Consider the following 20,589-nt stretch of genomic DNA (forward strand, 5'->3'; position numbering starts at 1 on the left):
TGGCTTGAAGAGTCACACTTTATTTACAAAAATACTGAGAACCAAACAGTGGAGGGCGAGGAAGCGTGGGTAGTAGATGCTGAACAGCTAAAAGCTCCTGGTTTGGCTCCGGGCAGGCTCGGGTAACCGCAGGGTGACCCTCAGCGTTGCTGGCTTCTTCTGAGCTACGACCGTCGCCACTGTGTGCTCTGCTTCTTCAGGCGTGTGTCGGAGACCATGGCGGTTTGGTTTCCGGGCAGCCGGCTTACTTTCTGCGGCGGGCGGCAGCACCCTTCTTGCTGCTGTGGTACGGAGAGAACGGGACAGGCGTCACGGCGTGCCCTCGTTTCCAGCAGCTCTCACAGATTTCAGCGGTTCAGGGCAGTCCAGAGTCGAGCAAGCTCAGTTCCACACACACTCACTCAGTGAAATACTAATCTCTCTTGACACAGCGCATGCAGCACTTACCTGGCCAGGCTACGGGCCAGCCAATCAAGACCGCCGTAGAGCTGTGATCTCTCTGAGAAAGGATGCTCAGCTCTGGGCTGATACCAAACACTTACTGCAAGCTCTCTACCTGGAAGCAGTGTTTGTTCATCCTTTTTCAGAGATCACTTCTCACACACTGACAGACCAGTAAGGTTCCACAGCTACATCAGAAGACCAGCTGGTTCTAACTGGAATCAGCCTCCAGGGGCCAATCGCAGCCAAGTCCCTTCAGCTCCAGCCTGTCCACAGCTGCTGCTACATGAAGCTAGCATAGCATGGTGGGCCAATCAGTGAGAGGTCCAGACGCTCCCTCCAGGTTGTTTCATCAATTTCTATGCTTTGTGAAGCGGATCCGTTCACAGGGATGACAACATTTTCCCTCCATGGTTAAGAAAATGTCCATGGAGTCCATCTATAATCCATAATTAGCATTTTGGTCAAATTTTACACCTGCCATTATTTGGCTCTGTTTGAATGATCATTGACATTGCTAAGATGCAGCTTTGACCAATTCAGCTTAGCTAGTTTAGTACTGAATGGTGTTTTCATGCTACATTTCACCGCGGAGCTACGTTACGTTTCACTTAGCTTGTTAACTTTTCTGCTTGACCTGTGATTAGCATTAGCTTTTCTTTACATGTTTAAGCTAATTAAAAGCCCATAGTTACTGGAGATTCGTGTCTGAAACTTGCAAAAAGTATAAACAAAAAAGGCAAAAACTACAAGGAAGTGCTAACCGCTGTTGGCTATACAGCATTTTATTGACGAGCTAGCCCTGCTTATCTTGTATGTCATATCATTTCATTATGTACACTATATGTGAGCAACAACATGACAAACTGTTGTCATTTGACAACAATCACACCTAAAACCACTTCAACTACAGTCAGCTAGGATACATTTTATGTTTTAGCTTATTAGCCCAGCTAATGCTAAACATACAATCCTACTGTTAGCAAACAAACACCAAACAGTGAGTGAGTCAGATTTCCAGCTGACTGGAGCTGAAGGCGAGGCCGGCTGCTCCGGGACTCGGTCACAGTTCTCCTGGTCCAGACTGGACTTCAGGGAACAGTGCAGGAGCTGTGTTAGTTGTTGGCGTTTCGGTGTGTTTCCATTACTCGACACACACACAGTATTGACGTGAGGAAGTTTCACTCTACAAAGAAACAGTTTCCTGCCATAAACTGTTGTGGGTGTTACAGCAGACGGGAGCTCGCCGCCAACACTACTTACTGCTTCTGCAACTCATCAATGCGGTTCCTGTACGTGAGCACCTGGAAAACGACACAGCAGCAGCAGCTTTAACACAGCTTTACCTCCGGCCTGCTCTCACGGATCCGGGCCCAACGCTCCAGGAGACCAGGACCAGGACTCAGACCAGCCAGCTGGAACCTGACCTCCATACCTACCTGTTCATCCACACCTGACTGAGGCTGGAAGACTGGATCCCACCCACCAAACCCCCGTTACACCTGGAGGTCGTCTGGAGGTCACTCTGTCCTCACTGAACTAGGCTCTAGAGTTGTTCTTTGACAGTAGAACCCAAAGTGGACTTTCCGTCACCACATGTTGTTTTTTTCCCCCGAGGAGAAGGTGACCTCGGAACCGTGGGCCAGTCTTTGGAACCCAGCTCTTCCCCTCTCAGTGTGGTGTGTTCTGTCCTCTGGGGGGGGTTCTGTCCTCTGGGGGACGTTCTCCATGCTGACATGCAAGCGGGTCTGAAGCTAGCAGCGAGCAGCGACTCCGCTACTTACAATTTACTAAGCTCCTCCACTCTCTTACGCAGCGTGGTAACCTGGAAACAAACACCAGGGCGTGACTCCACACACACCGCAGGACGCCATGAGAAGACGTGTGTGTGTATACACGTGTTTCTATGTGTGTGTGTGTGTGTGTGTGTGTTTGTATATGTTTCTGTGTGTGTGTGTGTGTGTGTGTGTGTGTGTATGTTTCTGTGTGTGTGTGTATGTTTCAATGTGTGTGTGTGTGTGTGTGTGTGTGTGTGTGTGTGTGTGTGTGTGTGTATATGTTTCTGTGTGTGTGTGTATGTTTCAATGTGTGTGTGTGTGTGTGTGTGTGTGTGTGTGTGTGTGTATATGTTTCTGTGTGTGTGTGTATGTTTCAATGTGTGTGTGTGTGTGTGTGTGTGTGTGTGTGTGTGTATATGTTTCTGTGTGTGTGTGTATGTTTCAATGTGTGTGTGTGTGTGTGTGTGTGTGTGTGTGTGTGTGTGTGTGTGTGTATATGTTTCTGTGTGTGTGTGTATGTTTCAATGTGTGTGTGTGTGTGTGTGTGTGTGTGTGTGTGTGTATGTTTCTGTGTGTGTGTGTATGTTTCAATGTGTGTGTGTGTGTGTGTGTGTGTGTGTGTGTGTGTATGTTTCTGTGTGTGTGTGTATGTTTCAATATGTGTGTGTGTGTGTGTGTGTGTGTGTGTGTGTGTGTGTGTGTGTGCGCGTATGTGTTTGAGCCATACTCAAAGTTTCTTCGGCTAAAACGAGGATGTGCCAGGAAAAAATAACCTGGAAAACTATGGAGAAGCTGTTAAATCATGTAAAAGAGGGAATAAGACGCCGTATTATTGATGCATTAGTTATTCAGATGACTGAAAGACATGGAAGGAGGGTTTGCTGTGTGTTGATGTCAAGCAAAATGTCATAAAATAATTAGTAAACCTTTAAATACTATCATCGTTCAGAGAAAACTTTCTTTCCAGAAAAGGGAAAAATTTAGAAACCTTTTAAAAAACAAAGTTCAAACCTTGAAGAAAAATGTAAATCCTGAATGAATATCATAAACCGTAGAAAAAAATTCTGAGGAAAAAAATCCTATTCACAGAAAATGAATGACATCGAAATTCTCAGAATAATTTTTAACTTCCATAATTGCTAAAGAATGTTGTTTAAAAAAAGGAATGCAACGTAAAATAGCTCAAATTTTGTTTTAAGAATCAGGTGGATTCTCTAACTGATGGTAATTAATAGTTCATCAATAGTTGTGTGAACATGCTGGACTCCAGTGTGCAGAGATGAAATGTTCCTCAGACCGGTTCTCCGTCTTCTCCTGCAGACTGACTGACCGCTCCATGTTCCTCAGCTGTGGGCGGCGCTGTAATTTGACACCAGCTCACCTCGTACTTCTGCCTCTTCAGTCTCTCCGTGTGGTCGAACTTCTCCGACTCCAGCTGGGTCATCCATTCATGCAGCTCCTTGATCTTGTCCCTGAGGAAACGCACACGAGGGGTCACTGTGTGGAAGCAGCTAGCACGCTAAGCTAGCAGCTAGCTGAGGGGTGAAGTGTGGGCTCTCACTTCAGCTTGTCCTCGTTCAGATGGTCGATGTTCAGAGCCTTGCGTCTGGCAGCCAGGATCTTCTTCTTCTTCTCTCTCTCAGTCTCTTTCTTTCCACCTCTCTTCTGGTCAGCCTGACACACACACACACACACACACACACACACACAGAGGTTGATTTCTTGTGTGTGTGTGTGTGTGTGTGTGTGTGTGTGTGTGTGTGTGTGCGCGCGCTACCCTCTGCAGATGGCTGCTGTAGTTGGAGCCCATGCTGGACAGAGCAGACTTCTTCTTGGCCTCCTCATCAGCCTTCTTCTTGGCGTCAGCCTCCTCCCTGATCCGCCGCTCCTCCTGGATTCAGGAAACACCTCAGAGTCAGACTTCCTCCTCCTCCACACACCTTCTCTGGTCCTCTCTGGATCAGCAGCTCGGGAACAGGACCACAGACTGACGGGAACAGGACCACAGACTGACGGGAACAGGACCACAGACTGACGGGAACAGGACCAGAGATGGGAGTAGGACCACAGACCTCACGTCTGGCCTGGCGCTCCTTCTCCTTCTCAGCTCGGACCCTCTGCTGCTCTGCCCTCTCAGCACGACGTTTCTCCTGCAGCACAGACTCGTTTCAGAGCTCCTCCTTCTGCTTCACATCGGTCACTCAGAAGCAGGACCAGCTCAGAGCTTCACTCTGAAGCAGGACCAGCTCGGAGCTTCACTCAGAAGCAGGACCAGCTCGGAGCTTCACTCAGAAGCAGGACCAGCTCAGAGCTTCACTCTGAAGCAGGACCAGCTCGGAGCTTCACTCAGAAGCAGGACCAGCTCGGAGCTTCACTCAGAAGCAGGACCAGCTCAGAGCTTCACTCTGAAGCAGGACCAGCTCGGAGCTTCACTCAGAAGCAGGACCAGCTCAGAGCTTCACTCAGAAGCAGGACCAGCTCAGAGCTTCACTCAGAAGCAGGACCAGCTCGGAGCTTCACTCAGAAGCAGGACCAGCTCGGAGCTTCACTCAGAAGCAGGACCAGCTCAGAGCTTCACTCTGAAGCAGGACCAGCTCGGAGCTTCACTCAGAAGCAGGACCAGCTCGGAGCTTCACTCAGAAGCAGGACCAGCTCAGAGCTTCGGTCTCTGGTCACTCACAATTCTCTCCTTGAGGGCGATCAGCTCTTCCTCCTCCTTCTTCCTGCACTCAAAGTGAGCGTCGATGAGGGCCTGCAGCTCGATCAGGTCCTTGTTCTGACGTTTCTTCTGGATGTCCTGTGGGAGGAACCGACACCAGCACTCAGCCAGGCGGGGGAAGACCATTCCAGATGGACAGGAAGTCCTCCGCCGTGGGTTCTACTCACATCAAAGTCCACTTTCTCACCATCGGGGATCTTGGGAGCACTGGGCCTGTGGGAAAGGGGTCCAGGTTTCAGTGTCAATGCCAACGATCGAGCCGGGTCGCTTTAGTTTCTCTGAGTCGGATCGGACTATCTACTTGAACCAACGAAGAAGAAAACTTACTTGAACTTTGGCTTCTCCTCTGCAGGTTAGGAAATGAAGAGGGGACAAGTACATGTGATCGGGTTAGAAACAAAAAACTGTTGCACTTCTCTCAGGCATTACATGGTTTGTTTTTACATGACAGATTAGATCCAGTAACAGTAAAAGTTAGGATGATATGAGAGCAAAACGTAAACCAAACAGAACCCCTTAAAAAAGACCAAATCGGACAGTTCTGACCCGTGATTTGTCTCAAACGTTTCTCTTTTCATTTACGTCTTTTTCTCTGCTTGTTTTTTTGGCTTGACCCCAAAACTCTTTTAGCACAAGCAAGACAGAGTAAACTACCCATGTCCTTCCTCGCCTTTCAACCCAGATTCTGGCGGCTCCATGCCATGCAGAGGACGAGTGGCATAGCAAGAGTGTCCCGGTGGGGGGGCTGCGCCGCGAAGCACGTGTTGTTAGCATCTACAGTCTTTCACCCTTCGTCTCCACTAGCAGCTTCAGCAGTTTTTCCTCAAATTCTTTAAGCTCTTTTACATGTATATGCTGTCTCTCGAATTTGAAGCTTCCAGTGCCAATTGGGCAGCGCTCCTGCAGTTTTAAGACGGGGAGGTATTCCCTGAGTACAGACGTCAGACCTGGACAACTGGAGTCCCACCAAAACCAGATAGACAGATTTCAGAATGGAAAAAGTTGTTTTTTGTGAAAAAAAATCAACATACCTTCCTCTTCAACGGCCTCTGCATGCAGCAAGCATCCAAAACATAAAGCAGAATAGACAGGAGTGTTAGCGGTGGCGCACTGGCAGCAGCAAACTGTACATCCACAACACTAGAACTGTTCAGAGCGCTTCCGCTGCTTCAGCAGTAAATTCTCAAATATTTCATGTTAGCAGGCAGAAGCCATCATGTTGGGACATTAGCTGTATCGCGTTCTACAACTCAGGGTTAGCCATTAGCGTTTAGCTATCCATAACTTTTAATCTCTAAAACAAAAGCTACTTTTGCACGTTAGCTTAAAAAAGAATCGAACAGATTTAAGAATGAAATTAAAAATGTAAGAAAAACAAAAACCTTGTTACAGAACCGGTAGAGAATCATGAGGCATGGCAGTATTTGAGAATTTACCAATGGTTCTGTGAAGGTTTGAACTCATCACAGTTTTAAGCAGTAGTGGCCGGTGGCGCGGGGCGCAGGTGGTGGGAGAGCTTGTTTTGTCCGCCCACACCGCCAGGCGCGGGCGGTGCGATGTTAATTCACTTCTGCATTGACGGGAGCGCTCGTTTCCACACCCGCGCATTCGAGGTGCATTCCAAACTACACAACAGGTAGGCAACGATTATTTTTAATAAACTGGTTTCTTCAACACCGCCCGCCTGGAATGCGCTGGTATAGAAACAAGCGCTTCCGACAATGCGGAAGCGAATTAACGCCGCACCACCCGCCGCTGACGGTGTAGGCGAACGAAACAAGCGCTCCCGCCACCTGCGCCCCGCTCCACCGGCCGCTACTGCTTTCAACTTTTAACGTTTCCTGAGAGCAAATCCCTTCAGAGCTGGATCATTCACATGCCTTTGGACATTCAGGAGGGGGAGGAACAACGTTTCACTGAAACACTGAACTCTCAGAGGGAAATGGACTTCACTGTTTCCTCCTCCATTCTCAACAGTTTAGATGGTTTAACTGTGTGTGAATTTTTTAGCTTGGCTAACACTGCCGTGTTCATGGTGAACATCCAGTTATTGGACAGTTATCTCTAAAGGACCCTGAATTCCTCAACAAAGGCATGTGAATGCAACACCATCTTTAATTTCAAGCACTGTATAATACATGGAGGTGGATCAATTTCTAAAACGATGAGTCCAAGACATCTCTTCAAAAAAAAAAAAAAAAAAAAAAAAAACGTATCCACATGCTCAGCAATTCATGTTATTCCCTTAACAGTAGCCGTAGGAAATATGGTATACATGAAATCTGATGGCCACCACCATCAGATGCTCGAATACTGAAGAAGCAGACATGCACTCCGTGCCAGAGCCCGGAGTGCATGTGGAACAGTAGTAAAATGAGGTTAGACTGATGGAAGAGGCTGATATTTTTCTACATTGTTCCCTGAAACCTGCGTGACTCTAAACTCAGCAAGGGAGCTAATTTCCAATCACTTGTACTCAAGTTTGCAGCATAAAAATACATAAATTGTTTCCTATCTAACACTTTAAAAGTTAGCAAAACGGGGTCTGGTATTTTTCACATTAACATTTTAAAGTTAGAGGTTGTTTTTTTTTTTACTTTCTATCTATTCGTATTTAAAAATTCGAAGATATAAAATAGGAAAGTCCTGGCTTACTGTTGTTAACTCGTATCAGATTACCCTGGTATTATGTTATCTACCATGGGAAATGCCAACTGACCTAGAAGCTGATTAAATTTAAGGAAAATGAGTGGCAGTGGCTAGGTTTTGGTGATTTACAGCAGATTTCCTAGCATAAAAATATCAGCCGTCTGACATCAGTTTCGTCCAGATTAATTGGGTGGGCTTGTGTGGAAGGTATTTGAATCTGAACGTGTGCCCCTCCAGTGCGGAGTGTACCGGCTGTGTGTGTCCAGAGGTGAAAGGAAGGTAGCATTAGCACTAGCAGACGTGTGGGCGTGTGTGCGGTCAGGATTAGCGGCCTCGGGCTGGCTGTCGCCGGGCGAGCGCACCTGATGTCTGGGAAAGGATGATAGAATTGCCCCTGCCCCCCTTTTCATGCCACATACCTTCAGGCTCAGGCTCTGGCTCTGGCTCTGGCTCTGGCTCTGGTTCTACCACTGGTTCTGGTTCTGGCTCTGGCTCTGGTTCTGGCTCTGGCTCTGGCTCAGGGGCCGCCTCAGGGGCCACCTCTACTTCCTCTACTACCTCCTCTTCTACAGCTACACAACATGCAGCGAGTCACCAGGGGAGAGGAAGGGCAATGAGAGGGTTAATGGAAGCGGGGGGAGGGAGTGGGGTGGGGGGGGGGACAAGAGGGGGGGAGAGAGGTGGATGGTGGTGAGTGGATGAAACGGGTGAGATGTGCCATATGAGGAGGTTCTGAACTGCCACCAGAGGGCGCTGAAGCAGGTGAGACAGCAGGCAGTTACAAGAGAGAAAAGGTCAGTTATTGGTGGATGAGATGAGGTCGGTTCCTGGAAAGACCTGCACTGCAACTCAAAACGAAACACATCCTGTCCTCAGGTAAAGGCGACATTTGGGACCATTTCTTTGTCCGTTCTTTTACTCAACCTTAACGTTAGTTTCTGACCAGCATGCACAGTGAAAGATGAATCCATGTGGAGGTAAGAGCACGGGTGACACATTAGTAAGAATGACTCATCATCCGGGGTCTGCAGGCTGTCTTACCATCGAATTCTTCACGTCCGTCCGAGAAAGAAAGGAGCAAAAGGACAAGATCAGCAGATCCCCTCTGTACCCATTTTGACAGACTAACAGCAAAATGTGGGTACACCGGGGATCCATGCTAGGCAGACTCAGAGCAGTCGTCCTGGGCCGACCGGACTGCAGACCGGACTGCAGACCGGACTGCAGTCTGCTCAGTCTGGATCAGCCCAGGACGACGGCACAGTGCCAGAGGGTCATGCACAGCTCCAGGACTCTTTGGCAACAGGCCAGTGCAGCTTGTTTTTGGACACTTTTCTACTGGACACTGTTCTGTTGTCAGGGGAAGTGCCTGCAGCCACGCCACAGCCAGGAGGAGGATGGATGTGCAGGTTTGCTTGAAGGAGAAAGCGTTAAGGTGAATCTGGAGGAGTCAAGCCAAACCTGCAAACATACCAACTGTCCAGAGCAAAGGACTCTGGGAGGGACAGAGAGGCAGTTAGGCATGAATCAGAGAGGATCCTGGGATTTTTAGCATGGAGGTCCCGGCTGCACCTGCACCTGCTGTGAGGGGAGGAACGGTCTGAACAGGGAGGAGGACGCTACTTACCCTCGACCTGATCACTGCAAGACACAAAGAAAGGACATGGTTAACATCAGAGCTGCCGGTTACAGCCGTCTGCAAAGCTCTGTGCGCTGTGGAGGCGGTTTGACAGGACAGTCCATCACGTGCACGAGTCTGAGCCTTCTGCTGGGACAGTCACTGTCTCCGTTTCCTCCTGTCTTTGATGAAAACCATGAGTTCTCTGGGACGGATCGTGTCCTTCTACTGAGTTCACCTGACCCATGGTTTCTCACTGACATTAAAGCAAATAATCCAACAGAAGAACTCAGTGCCAGTTTTGAGCTGTATCACAGGGTTCTACTGAAGTTTTGTGTAAATAATATTATGTACAGATGATTTACAGGAATCAGTGAAAAATGCTCTAAGATCAGACTGTTAGAACCCAGACGGTGATATCAATATTAATAGACATCTAAATAGATATATTGATATTTTATTCTGCTTAATAGTAAATCCATTGATGAAGCAATATACATTTTTTATCAAAATAGCACAAATAACCTCAAAACACAGTTACCACAGAATATTACATAAAAATATGATCTGAAATGAAGCAAAGTCTTATTCTGATACCAACATGTAAAGACGGAAATGACACTGGTTTGAGCTCTGAACACACACTTCCTGTTCTTCGCAGTTAAAAAAGATGTGTGCTGAGTTTAAGCAGTTTCATCAAAAGTAGGATTTCTCTTTTTTTTTTCTAAAATAAGCAAAATAAGTTTCTGAAAAACAATTGAAACTACAAATAAAATATTAGCCTCAATGTTTCTGTGTAGAGAAGCTAAATAAAAGTTCATTCAATATTGACCACTTGAAAGCATTTTGGCTGAGCTGAAACCTCGAATCCACTGAGTTACACAGTAAAACTCACTCCGTTTGTTTCCATGTTGTTTGTATTCAATGAAATAATCTGAGCTGTTAGTTCAGACTCAAGTGAAAGGAGTCCAAAAAGCTCGTAAAAGCTCCATCCCAGCTTCTCCTCTCTATGATGCCTGCAAGAAAGAAAATCCACTTTTATTCTGTCACTAATTGGATTGATACGGATATTTAAATATTAATCTAAATATATCGGTCATCCAGATGTTCAGATTAAAATGAAATTGATTTAATAAGCTGTCAAAATAACATCTCAGCATGTAATAACTTCGTTTGTTGATTTCAGTCTGTCTAACGTCTGCTTGGTTTTGGCTAAATACGTTTATTTTTGTTTATTCTGAATCATTGCACACTATTAAAAGTAGGATTACTTGCTCCACGGTGTTGACGTAAGTTATTAGGAAATGCGTCCCTAAAACCCCTCGAAGGCGATCAGGCTGAATCCTGTGGTTCAGCCGGTGTATCGGCTCGGCTGCTTCCGCCTGAAGCTGGACTGTGATTGGACATGTTCTGTCAAACGAGCCTCCAAAGCAGGAGAAGCACTGACTGCGCAGCGAGGCGGCTGTACTCACACTTCCTCGGTGTCAGACATGGTGACAGTGGACTTTGCAACCTGGAATTGAGAGAGAAGGCAGGAGCTGAGTGTGAGGAGAGGCGTCCGCTCGGCTGTATTTATAGCTCGGGATTAAGTTGCAGAAGTCTTAAATATGTGCCGCTGACCCCACCCTGGCCAAACCCTGCCCCGTCCGCCTCCCACCTTTCTGACTCACCACAACTAATAAATGTTGGTAGATAAATCTGAGAACGGTTTGCTGCTGTGGAGCTGAGACGTGGTCGATCCAGATGTGTTTTCAGAGGAGGAACCGTCATGTCCGGTGTTTTCACTTTATAATTAGGCACCAGACTGAAATGTGAGCTTCGGTCCTGAATCTGCTTCCCTCATGATAAGTTGAGACGGGAGCCAAACTTAGGTTTATGCCATCGGCCTGTTTTCAGCTGTCGAGAGCAGAGATTACGGGAGAAAATAGGCGGCGGCCCCCCACACCCCCTCTGGCATGGGAGGCGTTAATGGTTTTCTTTATCTTGGAAACACGTTGCTTCATCTCCAGGAAGCTTCGTCAGATCTGAAGTCAAGTCCATCCTTTCAGGGATTAAAAGTTCCAGCCTGGACGCTGTCACTGATTAAAGCCTCAGAATGAGAAACACACACGACCCCGGTTCACGTCTGATGGACTCTCTGGATGCTTCCAGCTCAGATTAGTTGCTCATTAGCTCCGTCGGTGTGAGGCGGCTGCTAAGGCGTCCCGGTGATGCTGCTATTTCCAACAGACAGCTGCAGAGGTCTCGGATCCAGTTTCAGTGGACCCACGATCTTGAAGATTGGGTTCCTTTCCCTTGGACCACTACCCACAATCCCATTTTCATTTCCATATCTGGCAGTCCTCCTGCTCTCACATGGTTCCTTCAATCATCTCTGCTCAGACTCCCTGTCGACCACGGCCTCTTTGCTCCGGAATTAAAATAAACCCTTAAATGTGGTGTGAAGGTTAAAGGTCAAACGCCTGGCTTCCTTCAATTTGTTCTTTGAAACTTGTAAATTCCAAAGCCAATAAGTTTACATCAGAAGGAACGGGACACTTCATGTGGAGATGATTCCTTCACATCCCGACCTGCTGCTGCTGCTCAGGACCTTGGAGTGTTGATCCTGCAGCTATGAGCGCTTCAGGCAGCAGGCATGCTGGGTACGTTTACAGCTTCACCCGAGATTAAACCCACCAGCGGATCCAGGAGGAGAGACCTGCACCACTTCAAGTTCCAGAAACAACAACACGGCTGGCTGTTGCATAACTCATTACTGTCATCCTCTATCTCCCGCAGCGGAAAGCTGCGTCCAAGGCTTTAAGCCGCCTGCAAATCCCTCAGGTATGAACCTCTGCGCCGCGCCTTGGACTCCAACCAAACCAGCACAGCAACAACAACAACAACAACAACAACGACAACGAGAGCCCGGGAAGAAGCCCTGCTGCCGTAAAACCCCCATCGTCCCAGTCCAGCATCAGGTGCAGTTTTTAAAACTCCACCAGGTTTTACTTGATAAAACTAAAGGCTCAAAAACAGAAACCAGACTCTGGACTTCAGTTTGTGTTTTTTTCTTGATCTGTCCGTCATCTGAACTCAACCTCCGGCTGCAGGTACCGACGTGATGTTTTAACACGTGCGGACTCAGTTTGTCCTCAGTGTGGCTGATCTTTGGGGACATTCCACGGACCTCTCTCCCTCTCTCTCCCTCTCTCCTCTCTCTCTCGTTCACTCTCATCATTCGCTCTCCCCCTTACCTCAGAAAAGCTGAAAGAAGCGAGCTCCCTGCTGGCCCAGACAGGCTGTAAGGTTCTGCAAACTTACCGCGCTGATTATGTCCTTCTGTTATAGTGACACCTGATCTGCTTGGCCTTCCCATTGGCCGGGGAGCCGGGTCGGAGGCGAGGCCGCCCGCCGCCGCCCCCTCCCTCCCCCGGCCTCCCTCCGCTGGCACTCAATAAGGAGATGGAAAGGCTCGAGCGCTAAGGAGGGAGGCTCAAGTTTGGAGAAAGGGGAGACAGCCAAGACGTGGCCCCCATACCGCCGCCCCCCCCCCCCCCCGAAGGAGGCTATTCTGGGGCGGCTGCATTAGGCAAGCAAATTTCGTGTGAGAGCGAGAGGAAAGTTTGGAACGTCAGGGCAGGAGGCAGGTGGTCGCACGACTCCGGGACGCACAAACATAATGTACAGCCTGGTCAACGGAGGACAGCTACTTCACTTTAATGTCTTTCCAAGATGTCCGGTCCTGCCTCACAACATGTCCGACCAGCTTTCATAGCAGTTCTGTGAGAATTTGGGCAAGACTGAAAACGCCGTCCAACAAACTGCAGGATGGACCGCAGATGGTTTAAACACCGAGACGGTCACACGAGAAACACCAGACCGAATCAACAGAGCGCCTCTGAGCAGACACTCTCAACACCCGTCACAGTTCCTGCAGGGAACCACTTTCAGTTCAGTTCTTCTGAGACTCTCTGGGCTGGTCACACAGAAATCCAAGGATTTAACAAATATCAAAAACATTAGAACACATCAAAGCTCGTTTCAGTGCTGTTCATCTTTTATTTAGAAAACCTCTCTGAGTTTCTTCAGCAGCTGGTTTGTCTGCCTGTCCTCTTTGTGAATGTGGTAAATGTCAGGTGCCGCACTGCAGGTGGTCTGCAGGGTCAGACCCAGGCCCGGAATACTGGACATGTGACTGGATGCAAGTACCCTCAATCTGCAGCCAGATAGCTGAGGGTTCAAGTGCCAGGGTGAATACGTGTGTGTGTGTGTGTGTGGTGTGTGTGTGTGTGGGTGGGGGGGGGGGGGTGGGGGGGTGGGGGGGGGATAGATGAAAGGGCTTGACCTTATATCCTTATATATTGACTTTTACCTATGCTACTGAGGATCTGAGCATTTAAGACTTCTGTCTATTCTACACAGCTGGAACTGAGCCCAAATTTATTGAGGATATAAAATAATTACTTTCATTCACACATACACACCAGAATCCCGGTCCTCGTAGGATAAAAAACCCTGAGTATCTACCTAGATACAATACCACTTGTGCTTAATGTCAGAACATTTATATTAACTGGAACTGGTGGAACAGTGGAATTATATAACCGTATCAGCTGCTTATGCTAGTTAGCAGAGCATCCCTCCAAAATTAGCACAGAATGCCAAACTGTAGCAAACACAGCTGATTGGAGCTTTAGCAGCATATAGTCTGTTTTAGCATTAGCAGTTAGCATCATGGCTGTTAGCCAGGCGCTGTTACCTCATATCCATAATTCAGGTGTCCCTTGGCCTCATCAACTGATGAGAGCCCCGTCTTTTCCCCGTTGAGGGATGAACAGCTTCTCCAGGTAGCCGAGTGTGGATCTCAGTCCACGTCTGGAGAGAAGAGCCAGAACTTCCCCATATGCAGCTCCAGCTCCATCACCTCAGGTGTAAAATCCTCCAAGACTGCCGCAGGTTTATCCAGCTACGTCAGTTCCGATCTCTTCCTCCAGGACTGTTTGCTCAGCCCAGCGGTTGTGGAAGTGGAGGACGACAGCTCTGAGCTCTGGGCTCTGGCCTTCTCTCCTCGCTGAGGTCTGGACGCCTGTGAGCTGAATCCTGCATGGCGGTGTCGGTAGTGTTTCCTCGCCCAGAAGCTTGGAGAAGAAAACAGTATATCGCAGTCCTTAAACTCGGGGAGGTCGATAACGTCCAGGTCCGCAGCCGACCGCGTTAGTTTTCCAGGGACGGAAGTCATTGGTTCAGGCCGAACACTGACTTGAATGAGTCCAGTGAGGATGATTAAAAAAAGATTTTAAACACAGCACCTGGTGCAGGATGGTCTGGTCACAGGTAATCTGGTGGTTCTGCTTGAAACTTGCTCATAACTGGTGTAAAGTTTCAATAATAATCGCGGCATGGATATTTACCTCATTTATTTGTCCTGTATCTCGTCTTTTACTCTAAATGTGGAGGATGTATTACACTTCCTTCAAAAACACCATTACTGTCATGTATGTAGGAGTTTATTTTAAACCTTGCTGTCACCTCAGACCCACCTCCAGATTTTAGAGAGAGTGCTGCTACACCTTTCTTCTGCACAGGAGAAGATCTGAACTCTGATATCCAATCCTGTCGGCTCATCAGCCACGTGAGCGCCTCTGATGTTTGTAGCTGATCTGAATTAGAGGAAGACTGTTTATCACCTGTTGTGTCCACTATTCTCAGTGACTGTTTTCAGGTTGAAAATCCCACAGCCTCTGATGCTGCAGATACACAATCCAGATCAAATGGCAGCAAAGAAAGCAGGGTTCAGCTTGTTTCAGTTGATTACACTTTAGCTATTTTTCACAAAAAATGTTCAAACTTTACCAAAGTTTGAAGTTTTCTTTGCTTTTCTTCAAAGAGCAGTTGAACTGAATTGCCAAAGACTCCTCCCACGTCGCTGCAGCTCAGAAAATGTTTGGAGCTGAATGTACTGGAGGGCCAGAAGGCTGCAGACCCTGAAACATGAAACGCTGTTTGCTCCTGAGAACATCATAAAGAGAACATTTATAAGTGCCATCGATGGCACGCAGGCTGCAGACAGTCACTCCGTTTGGACTTTGATATGGTAAATCATTGGTACATCTTTCATAATCGGAGTTTAAACGTGGTTTCTTCACCTCTACGTTCAGCCTGATGCAGACCTCAGTGTGATGAACCGTCAGCAACACTCAGTGAAGAAGGACATTTGAAGAGAGGACTGAGAGGAAGATCATCCACTTCCTGCAAGATCTCTGGCAAGAGATGTATGGTTCTCGCTGCATGGCACTCTCTCTGGGCCAGCAGATCCTGCAGCTGTTTTTAAAAACTAAATGCAAGAAACCTGCTAAAGGTCTTGTGTTCTCGATTTATTCTAATTCTTTCTCTCCAGGAGTTTTTCTTATTTGGGAAAATTCCATCCTGGAATTCTGAACTGGCCAACTCCATTATGCTAAGCTGTGGGTTTGTGGAGGGATTTCTGAGCTTCTGTGCGTCAGACACTGACCAAGGCTCATGACTGAGGGCCTGGAGAGAACGGCCTCCGACTCCTACATCCCTGTGTGGAAGCTGAGCTCTCCAAAAATATGCACTTCAGTACAAAAACATTTACATGAAGCTGACGGCATCAACTAAGAGTGTCTGTCCACTCCACCAAAGCTCACCGTGCTGCACCCTGGGAGAGAGCAACCAAGGTGGTTTTAAACGCATAAAGTAACTCCACTACCATTCTGGATGTCAGTAACTGTGTTAACCGTGTTAACCAGCCCAGCTGATCAGTGTCAATGTGGACGAACGGAACAGGGAGAGAACTCCTGACAGCACAGCCACGTTCCACGATCCATGAGAAGATGCAGCAGCATCCGCTGGTGCCTGGAGGACATTCCTCACCAAACCTCGCTTGTCACGTTTTCCAAATGTCAGGTTTTAGCATCTGCTTGTCTGTGACATGAATGAGCTAATGTAGCATTGGAAAGCTAACTTAGTTCACAAGTTGAGGCTGGACAGGCTAACATGAGAAGGCACCTGAAGGAAGTCTGTGACAACATGGCGACAGTAACCCTGAAAGTCCAGCTTCTGGCTGGCGGTGGCGAGACGCTGTGGTCTGAGTCCTGCGCCACCCGGGTTCCCTGACTGGTTGACTGTGGTCATCGGTGTCTTTGTAACACGGCTGTCCTGGCGTATTGACGCTCTACCCGCCGTCACCATGGCGACAGCTGTCACCGATAAGTGCGTTCTGAGTGCCTGCGAGCGTTTTTCCAGGCAAAGTGTGGGAGTTTGAAGTTATATTTGTGCTTTGGAACATGGGCAGATTTCAGCACAGCTCGACCAGGCGTTCCCACGGAACGGTAGAACAGAGGAACCACAACTCACAGCATCTGTCCTCTGGTTGCTTTCATTCAAAATACTCAATAACTTCATCCTGATTGAAACAGACGTTCTACATGTGGGTTCTAAAGGTTCTAAAAGAAGCTGACAGCTGGTTAAAATGTTAAATTCTCACAGAAGTTTCGAGGAACATTGAGTTCTGCAGAGAAGCAGTTTTCAAAGAGCCGCTGATGTGGAGCTGCTCACAGAGCGGCTTCTCAGGAGGGAAATTGAGAGGAATGATTATTTATGGTACTGTCTGACGGTTCTACTGGGTTCTGCGTGTTCTTTTAGCCCAGTGACAGAATTCTGCCTCGTCATGCAGGTGGCTCAGGTTCAGTTTCCAGCTAGGATGTTCTGTTGTTCATTATTTTGGCAAAGCGATGGATTTATGTGGTGAATTACTGGAACTGCGCTGGAACCAGAGAGAAGAACCGGACTGATCCCAGAACCCATCCAGCTCCGGTCCACTGGGGTTTCTGACTGAGTTTAACATCAAATCACCGTTTTTTCTGGTTTGCTTCAATTCAAAAGAAAAGCTCCTGCTTGCCATGCTGATTAAGGAAGAACTCAGTATTTAAAAAAGAGGCATGTTGCTTCCATATATGCATAATTTGTGTTTTTTCTGGATTTAAATGATCCCCGAACTGGACAAGCATGGTGATTGAGAACTAGTGGGATTCATCAACACTGATTACTTCCTGGCTCATGTGTGACAGGTGTCGATGTTGAGAATTCAGATTGGTTTGTGTACGTACCACACATTCTAATATCATTCTTAGACAGAATTTTAGAACTTTTTCTACACACGGACTGATAAACGAGACGCTCTGACTCTTAAAGTTAGACTTGGAAATGTGAAATATGACATATTCTTTTTAAAAACCAGACCTGAACTCCTCCATACAGACTTCACCTCTATGCTCCTGGACTATCTGGACTATTTTTGGTCTGGGTTCCACTTTTCTTTATGTTTAATAGCAGTGAAATTACGTCTTGGCAGTTTCCCAGGATGTCAGGCTGTCTTTGCTGTGGAAATGCGGACGGACTGGCTCCCAAAGCGAGTCGAGTTTCAAGTAAAGTTGAGCAGAGCCGAAACCCTCAGTGGAGACGTGACATTTGTGTCGAGGTTCATGTTTCATTTCTCAGCAATTATGATGATGAATATGATGAATATACAAGCCATTTCTGGTACGGGACGGGTCAGTGTTTTCACAAGAAATTACACTTTTCAATAAACCAGCACAAAAAAACGAGGATAGAAAGAGGATCTAAATGTCACGGGACCGTGCCGAACCCCAAAGCAGAATAACACGAGTAACTCAGTGTTTATTACAAATCCAAACGAAGGTTTCCTAATCCCAGTCCAATCGAGATTATTCTGCTGTCTCCAAAAGGCCAATCCAAAGGCAGGTCAAACACGAACCGTCCAACAGAGCAGAGGAGGAAGGAGGTCAGAGACAGAAGAACATCACGGCCGAGCACAGGAACATGAGGGGAGAGGACCTGGATCCACGATGAAACAAGAGACCAAATCAGCCAATCAGGAGGCGGACAGACAGGGTGGAGACACAGACGGCTGAATCCAGAAAACAATGACGGCCACGACACAAAGGGAACCCCAAGACACTGAGCAACAGAACCATTCCAGGGACTGCAGGCAGGGGTTTCCTGCATGGCCAGAAGCCCTCGGTCCTTCAGTCTGCTCCGCTCTGTGGAAGCCTGGATCGCCTGAAGCAACGGAGAGATTCCATCAGTGAGACCGACAGGCTCCAAACAAACCAGCGCTGGCAGCTTATTTTTCCAGCATAACAAGTAATCCCATCTAGCCACAAGAGGGCGCTAGAGGACAGTGCATGAAGGAAGCCAGTTCAACCCACTGCAGTCCACCCAAATATGTAAACAACCTGAACGTCTCCTAAGTGCTGTCCATAAAAGCATAAAAATAAAACAAGCATTTCTGTGTACAAGCAGCAATGATTCAAAAGTGACCATGAATGAAACAATAACATCCAACCTACTCAGAGAAAGAAACGACACAAAGGACCACACAACTCATGCAGGGTTTCAAAGCCCGGGAATAAAACTGAGTCTTGAGATGAGACTTAAAACCCTCCGTAGTGGGGGCTGTATGGGGGGGGGGTAGAGGAAGCCCCGCCCCCCCTGTTTTAAATGTGGCCCCAGGCACCAGGACCTCGGACCTCAGTTTGCAGGCCGCTGTGTAGATGTGGTTCAATCTTAAAATTGGGAACAGTTTAACGGTCGGCCATTTCCACTTCCAGCTCAGCGGGTGTTGCTGGTGGAGAAAGCACGGCGCGGGGATTCTGTGTCCCAGCAGTATCATTTCACTTGTCTTAGAACGCCACCCCCGTCTCAAAGCTCTCAGATCTGTTGTAATGTTGTCTCCGTTGCAGGGAGATCAGGGAAACCCCGAGGTGTGTACACATCCATTCCTTCTCCCAGCATCTTGTGGCGCTCCGCCAGGTGCTGTGTATGGAGCGCCTGTACTGGTGACGCAGGGTCCGTGGTCCGTCTGGACAGGGAACTACACCTGCAGGCTATGGCCTCAGCCTCTCTCTCTACCTGAGCTGGACCTTTGTTCTGCCGGGACGAGTCTTCTTGATGCAGTGCAGCTGGATTGACGGCGCCATCTTCTTGCATTAGAAGCAGCGCTGCTCGGAGTCCAGAGGGAGGCTTTGGTTTGCTGGCCTGTTCAGTGTTCCGGTTCAACTTTCACTCCAGTGCTGTTGATCATGTCCAAGAAACTTAATGGAGGTTTCAGAGAACTGACGTTTCCCACCTCTCAGCATCCCTGCAGCCTTCAGCGCGGTCTCCAGCCGTGTGTGGTGTTGGGTGTCCGTCTGCAGTGTTGTACCTGAACGCGTTCAAACAACGTTCCTTCATCAACTAACTCATGTTTTGGGTGAACATAAACACCATGTTCATTTTGCTGATGAACGTGAAGTTGTGAACGCACTCATTCTGTTGTTTCTTGAACGCCACTCGGATTTTGTTCAGATTATGTTTGTGCCAGATTTTAAGAGGCTTCCAGGGAAAAACACAGCTAAAACAGTAAACACATGAAGGACTGGAGAAAGCAACAGACAATCACGGATCAGATTCATGAATTAGACAGAAACCTAAATGAACATTTAATCTCAAAGGACTGTGAATACTTTACTGAGGACACCTTTAACTCCCAGCACATTGAAGCCGATACCTTGTCAATAATCCATGTTACAGTCGAAGTCTCTACAGTAAATTAGCAGAAATTGATGATTACCTGAATAATTTCAAGAAAAAATTCAATATCATTGCAGTAACACGGAAACATGGTTCAGGGATGACATAACGAGAGAGGTCACACTAAATGGTTAGGAGCTTTTTGCAGTGAATCGAATCGGTAAAAGAGGAGGGGGTGTGGCCTTATATGTGAGTTCGATTGAAATGTAAACCTGCAAATGACGGAACATTGATTGAAATGATGGCATTGAAATTATAACAGTTGAAATTATATCTACAACTGAGCAAAACATCTTGATAAGCTGTGTGTATCACACACCAGACAACTGTGCACAACAATTTACTGATAGTTTAATAGAACGGTTTGAGAGACATAGAAATAAAAACAGATTATATGTGGTGACTTTAACATTAACTTAGGAAATAAGATGATTATAAAGTAATGGACTTCTTAAGTGCAATGAATAGTATGGGACTTTTTCACCTGATACTAAACCAACAAGAATCACAGCCAAGAGAGCAACAATCATTGATAACATTTTTACTAATATTACTGGAGACGTTGTGCTGAGTGGGATCCTACAGTCTGACATAAGTGACCATTTACCCAGATTTGCTGTGTGCAGGTACAGCATAACGTAAAGCAAAGCAAGAGTATAATAATGTCAAGAAACAGATCAGTGGAAGCACGAAGAGCATTAATGAAGATCTTATGAACAAAACTGGGATGCAGTCTGTGTTGATGCTGTTAGTGAAGCCTACAATGCATTTATTAGTACAGTTATTGA

General features: G+C 47.3%; 1 protein-coding gene across 6 annotated transcripts; it reads right to left on the reverse strand.

Annotated features, from left to right (window-relative positions):
* Positions 1 to 12,522, reverse strand: LOC115391945 (troponin T, fast skeletal muscle isoforms-like). 6 transcript variants are annotated; one of them, XM_030096381.1, is made up of 15 exons: positions 12,442 to 12,503; positions 10,678 to 10,718; positions 9,215 to 9,228; positions 8,629 to 8,637; positions 8,007 to 8,159; positions 5,970 to 5,987; positions 5,266 to 5,284; positions 5,106 to 5,151; positions 4,900 to 5,016; positions 4,292 to 4,369; positions 3,997 to 4,110; positions 3,781 to 3,893; positions 3,601 to 3,691; positions 1,705 to 1,745; positions 1 to 281 (listed from the first exon to the last, which is right to left on the reverse strand). In XM_030096381.1, exons 2-15 carry the CDS (start codon positions 10,695 to 10,697, stop codon positions 245 to 247), a joined length of 870 nt encoding a protein of 289 aa, XP_029952241.1. In that variant the 5' UTR covers positions 10,698 to 10,718; positions 12,442 to 12,503; the 3' UTR covers positions 1 to 244. The 6 variants fall into 6 exon arrangements, with proteins under 6 accessions (XP_029952241.1, XP_029952240.1, XP_029952243.1 ...); XM_030096380.1 differs by lacking the exon at positions 1,705 to 1,745 and adding an exon at positions 2,226 to 2,266 and having other exon boundaries at positions 12,442 to 12,497; XM_030096383.1 differs by lacking the exons at positions 1,705 to 1,745; positions 8,007 to 8,159 and adding an exon at positions 2,226 to 2,266 and having other exon boundaries at positions 12,442 to 12,485.
* Between the last annotated feature and the right edge of the window lie 8,067 nt (positions 12,523 to 20,589).

Source organism: Salarias fasciatus, chromosome 7 (genome assembly GCF_902148845.1).
Source record: "Salarias fasciatus chromosome 7, fSalaFa1.1, whole genome shotgun sequence".
In the NCBI taxonomy this organism is placed as follows: Eukaryota; Metazoa; Chordata; class Actinopteri; order Blenniiformes; family Blenniidae; genus Salarias; species Salarias fasciatus.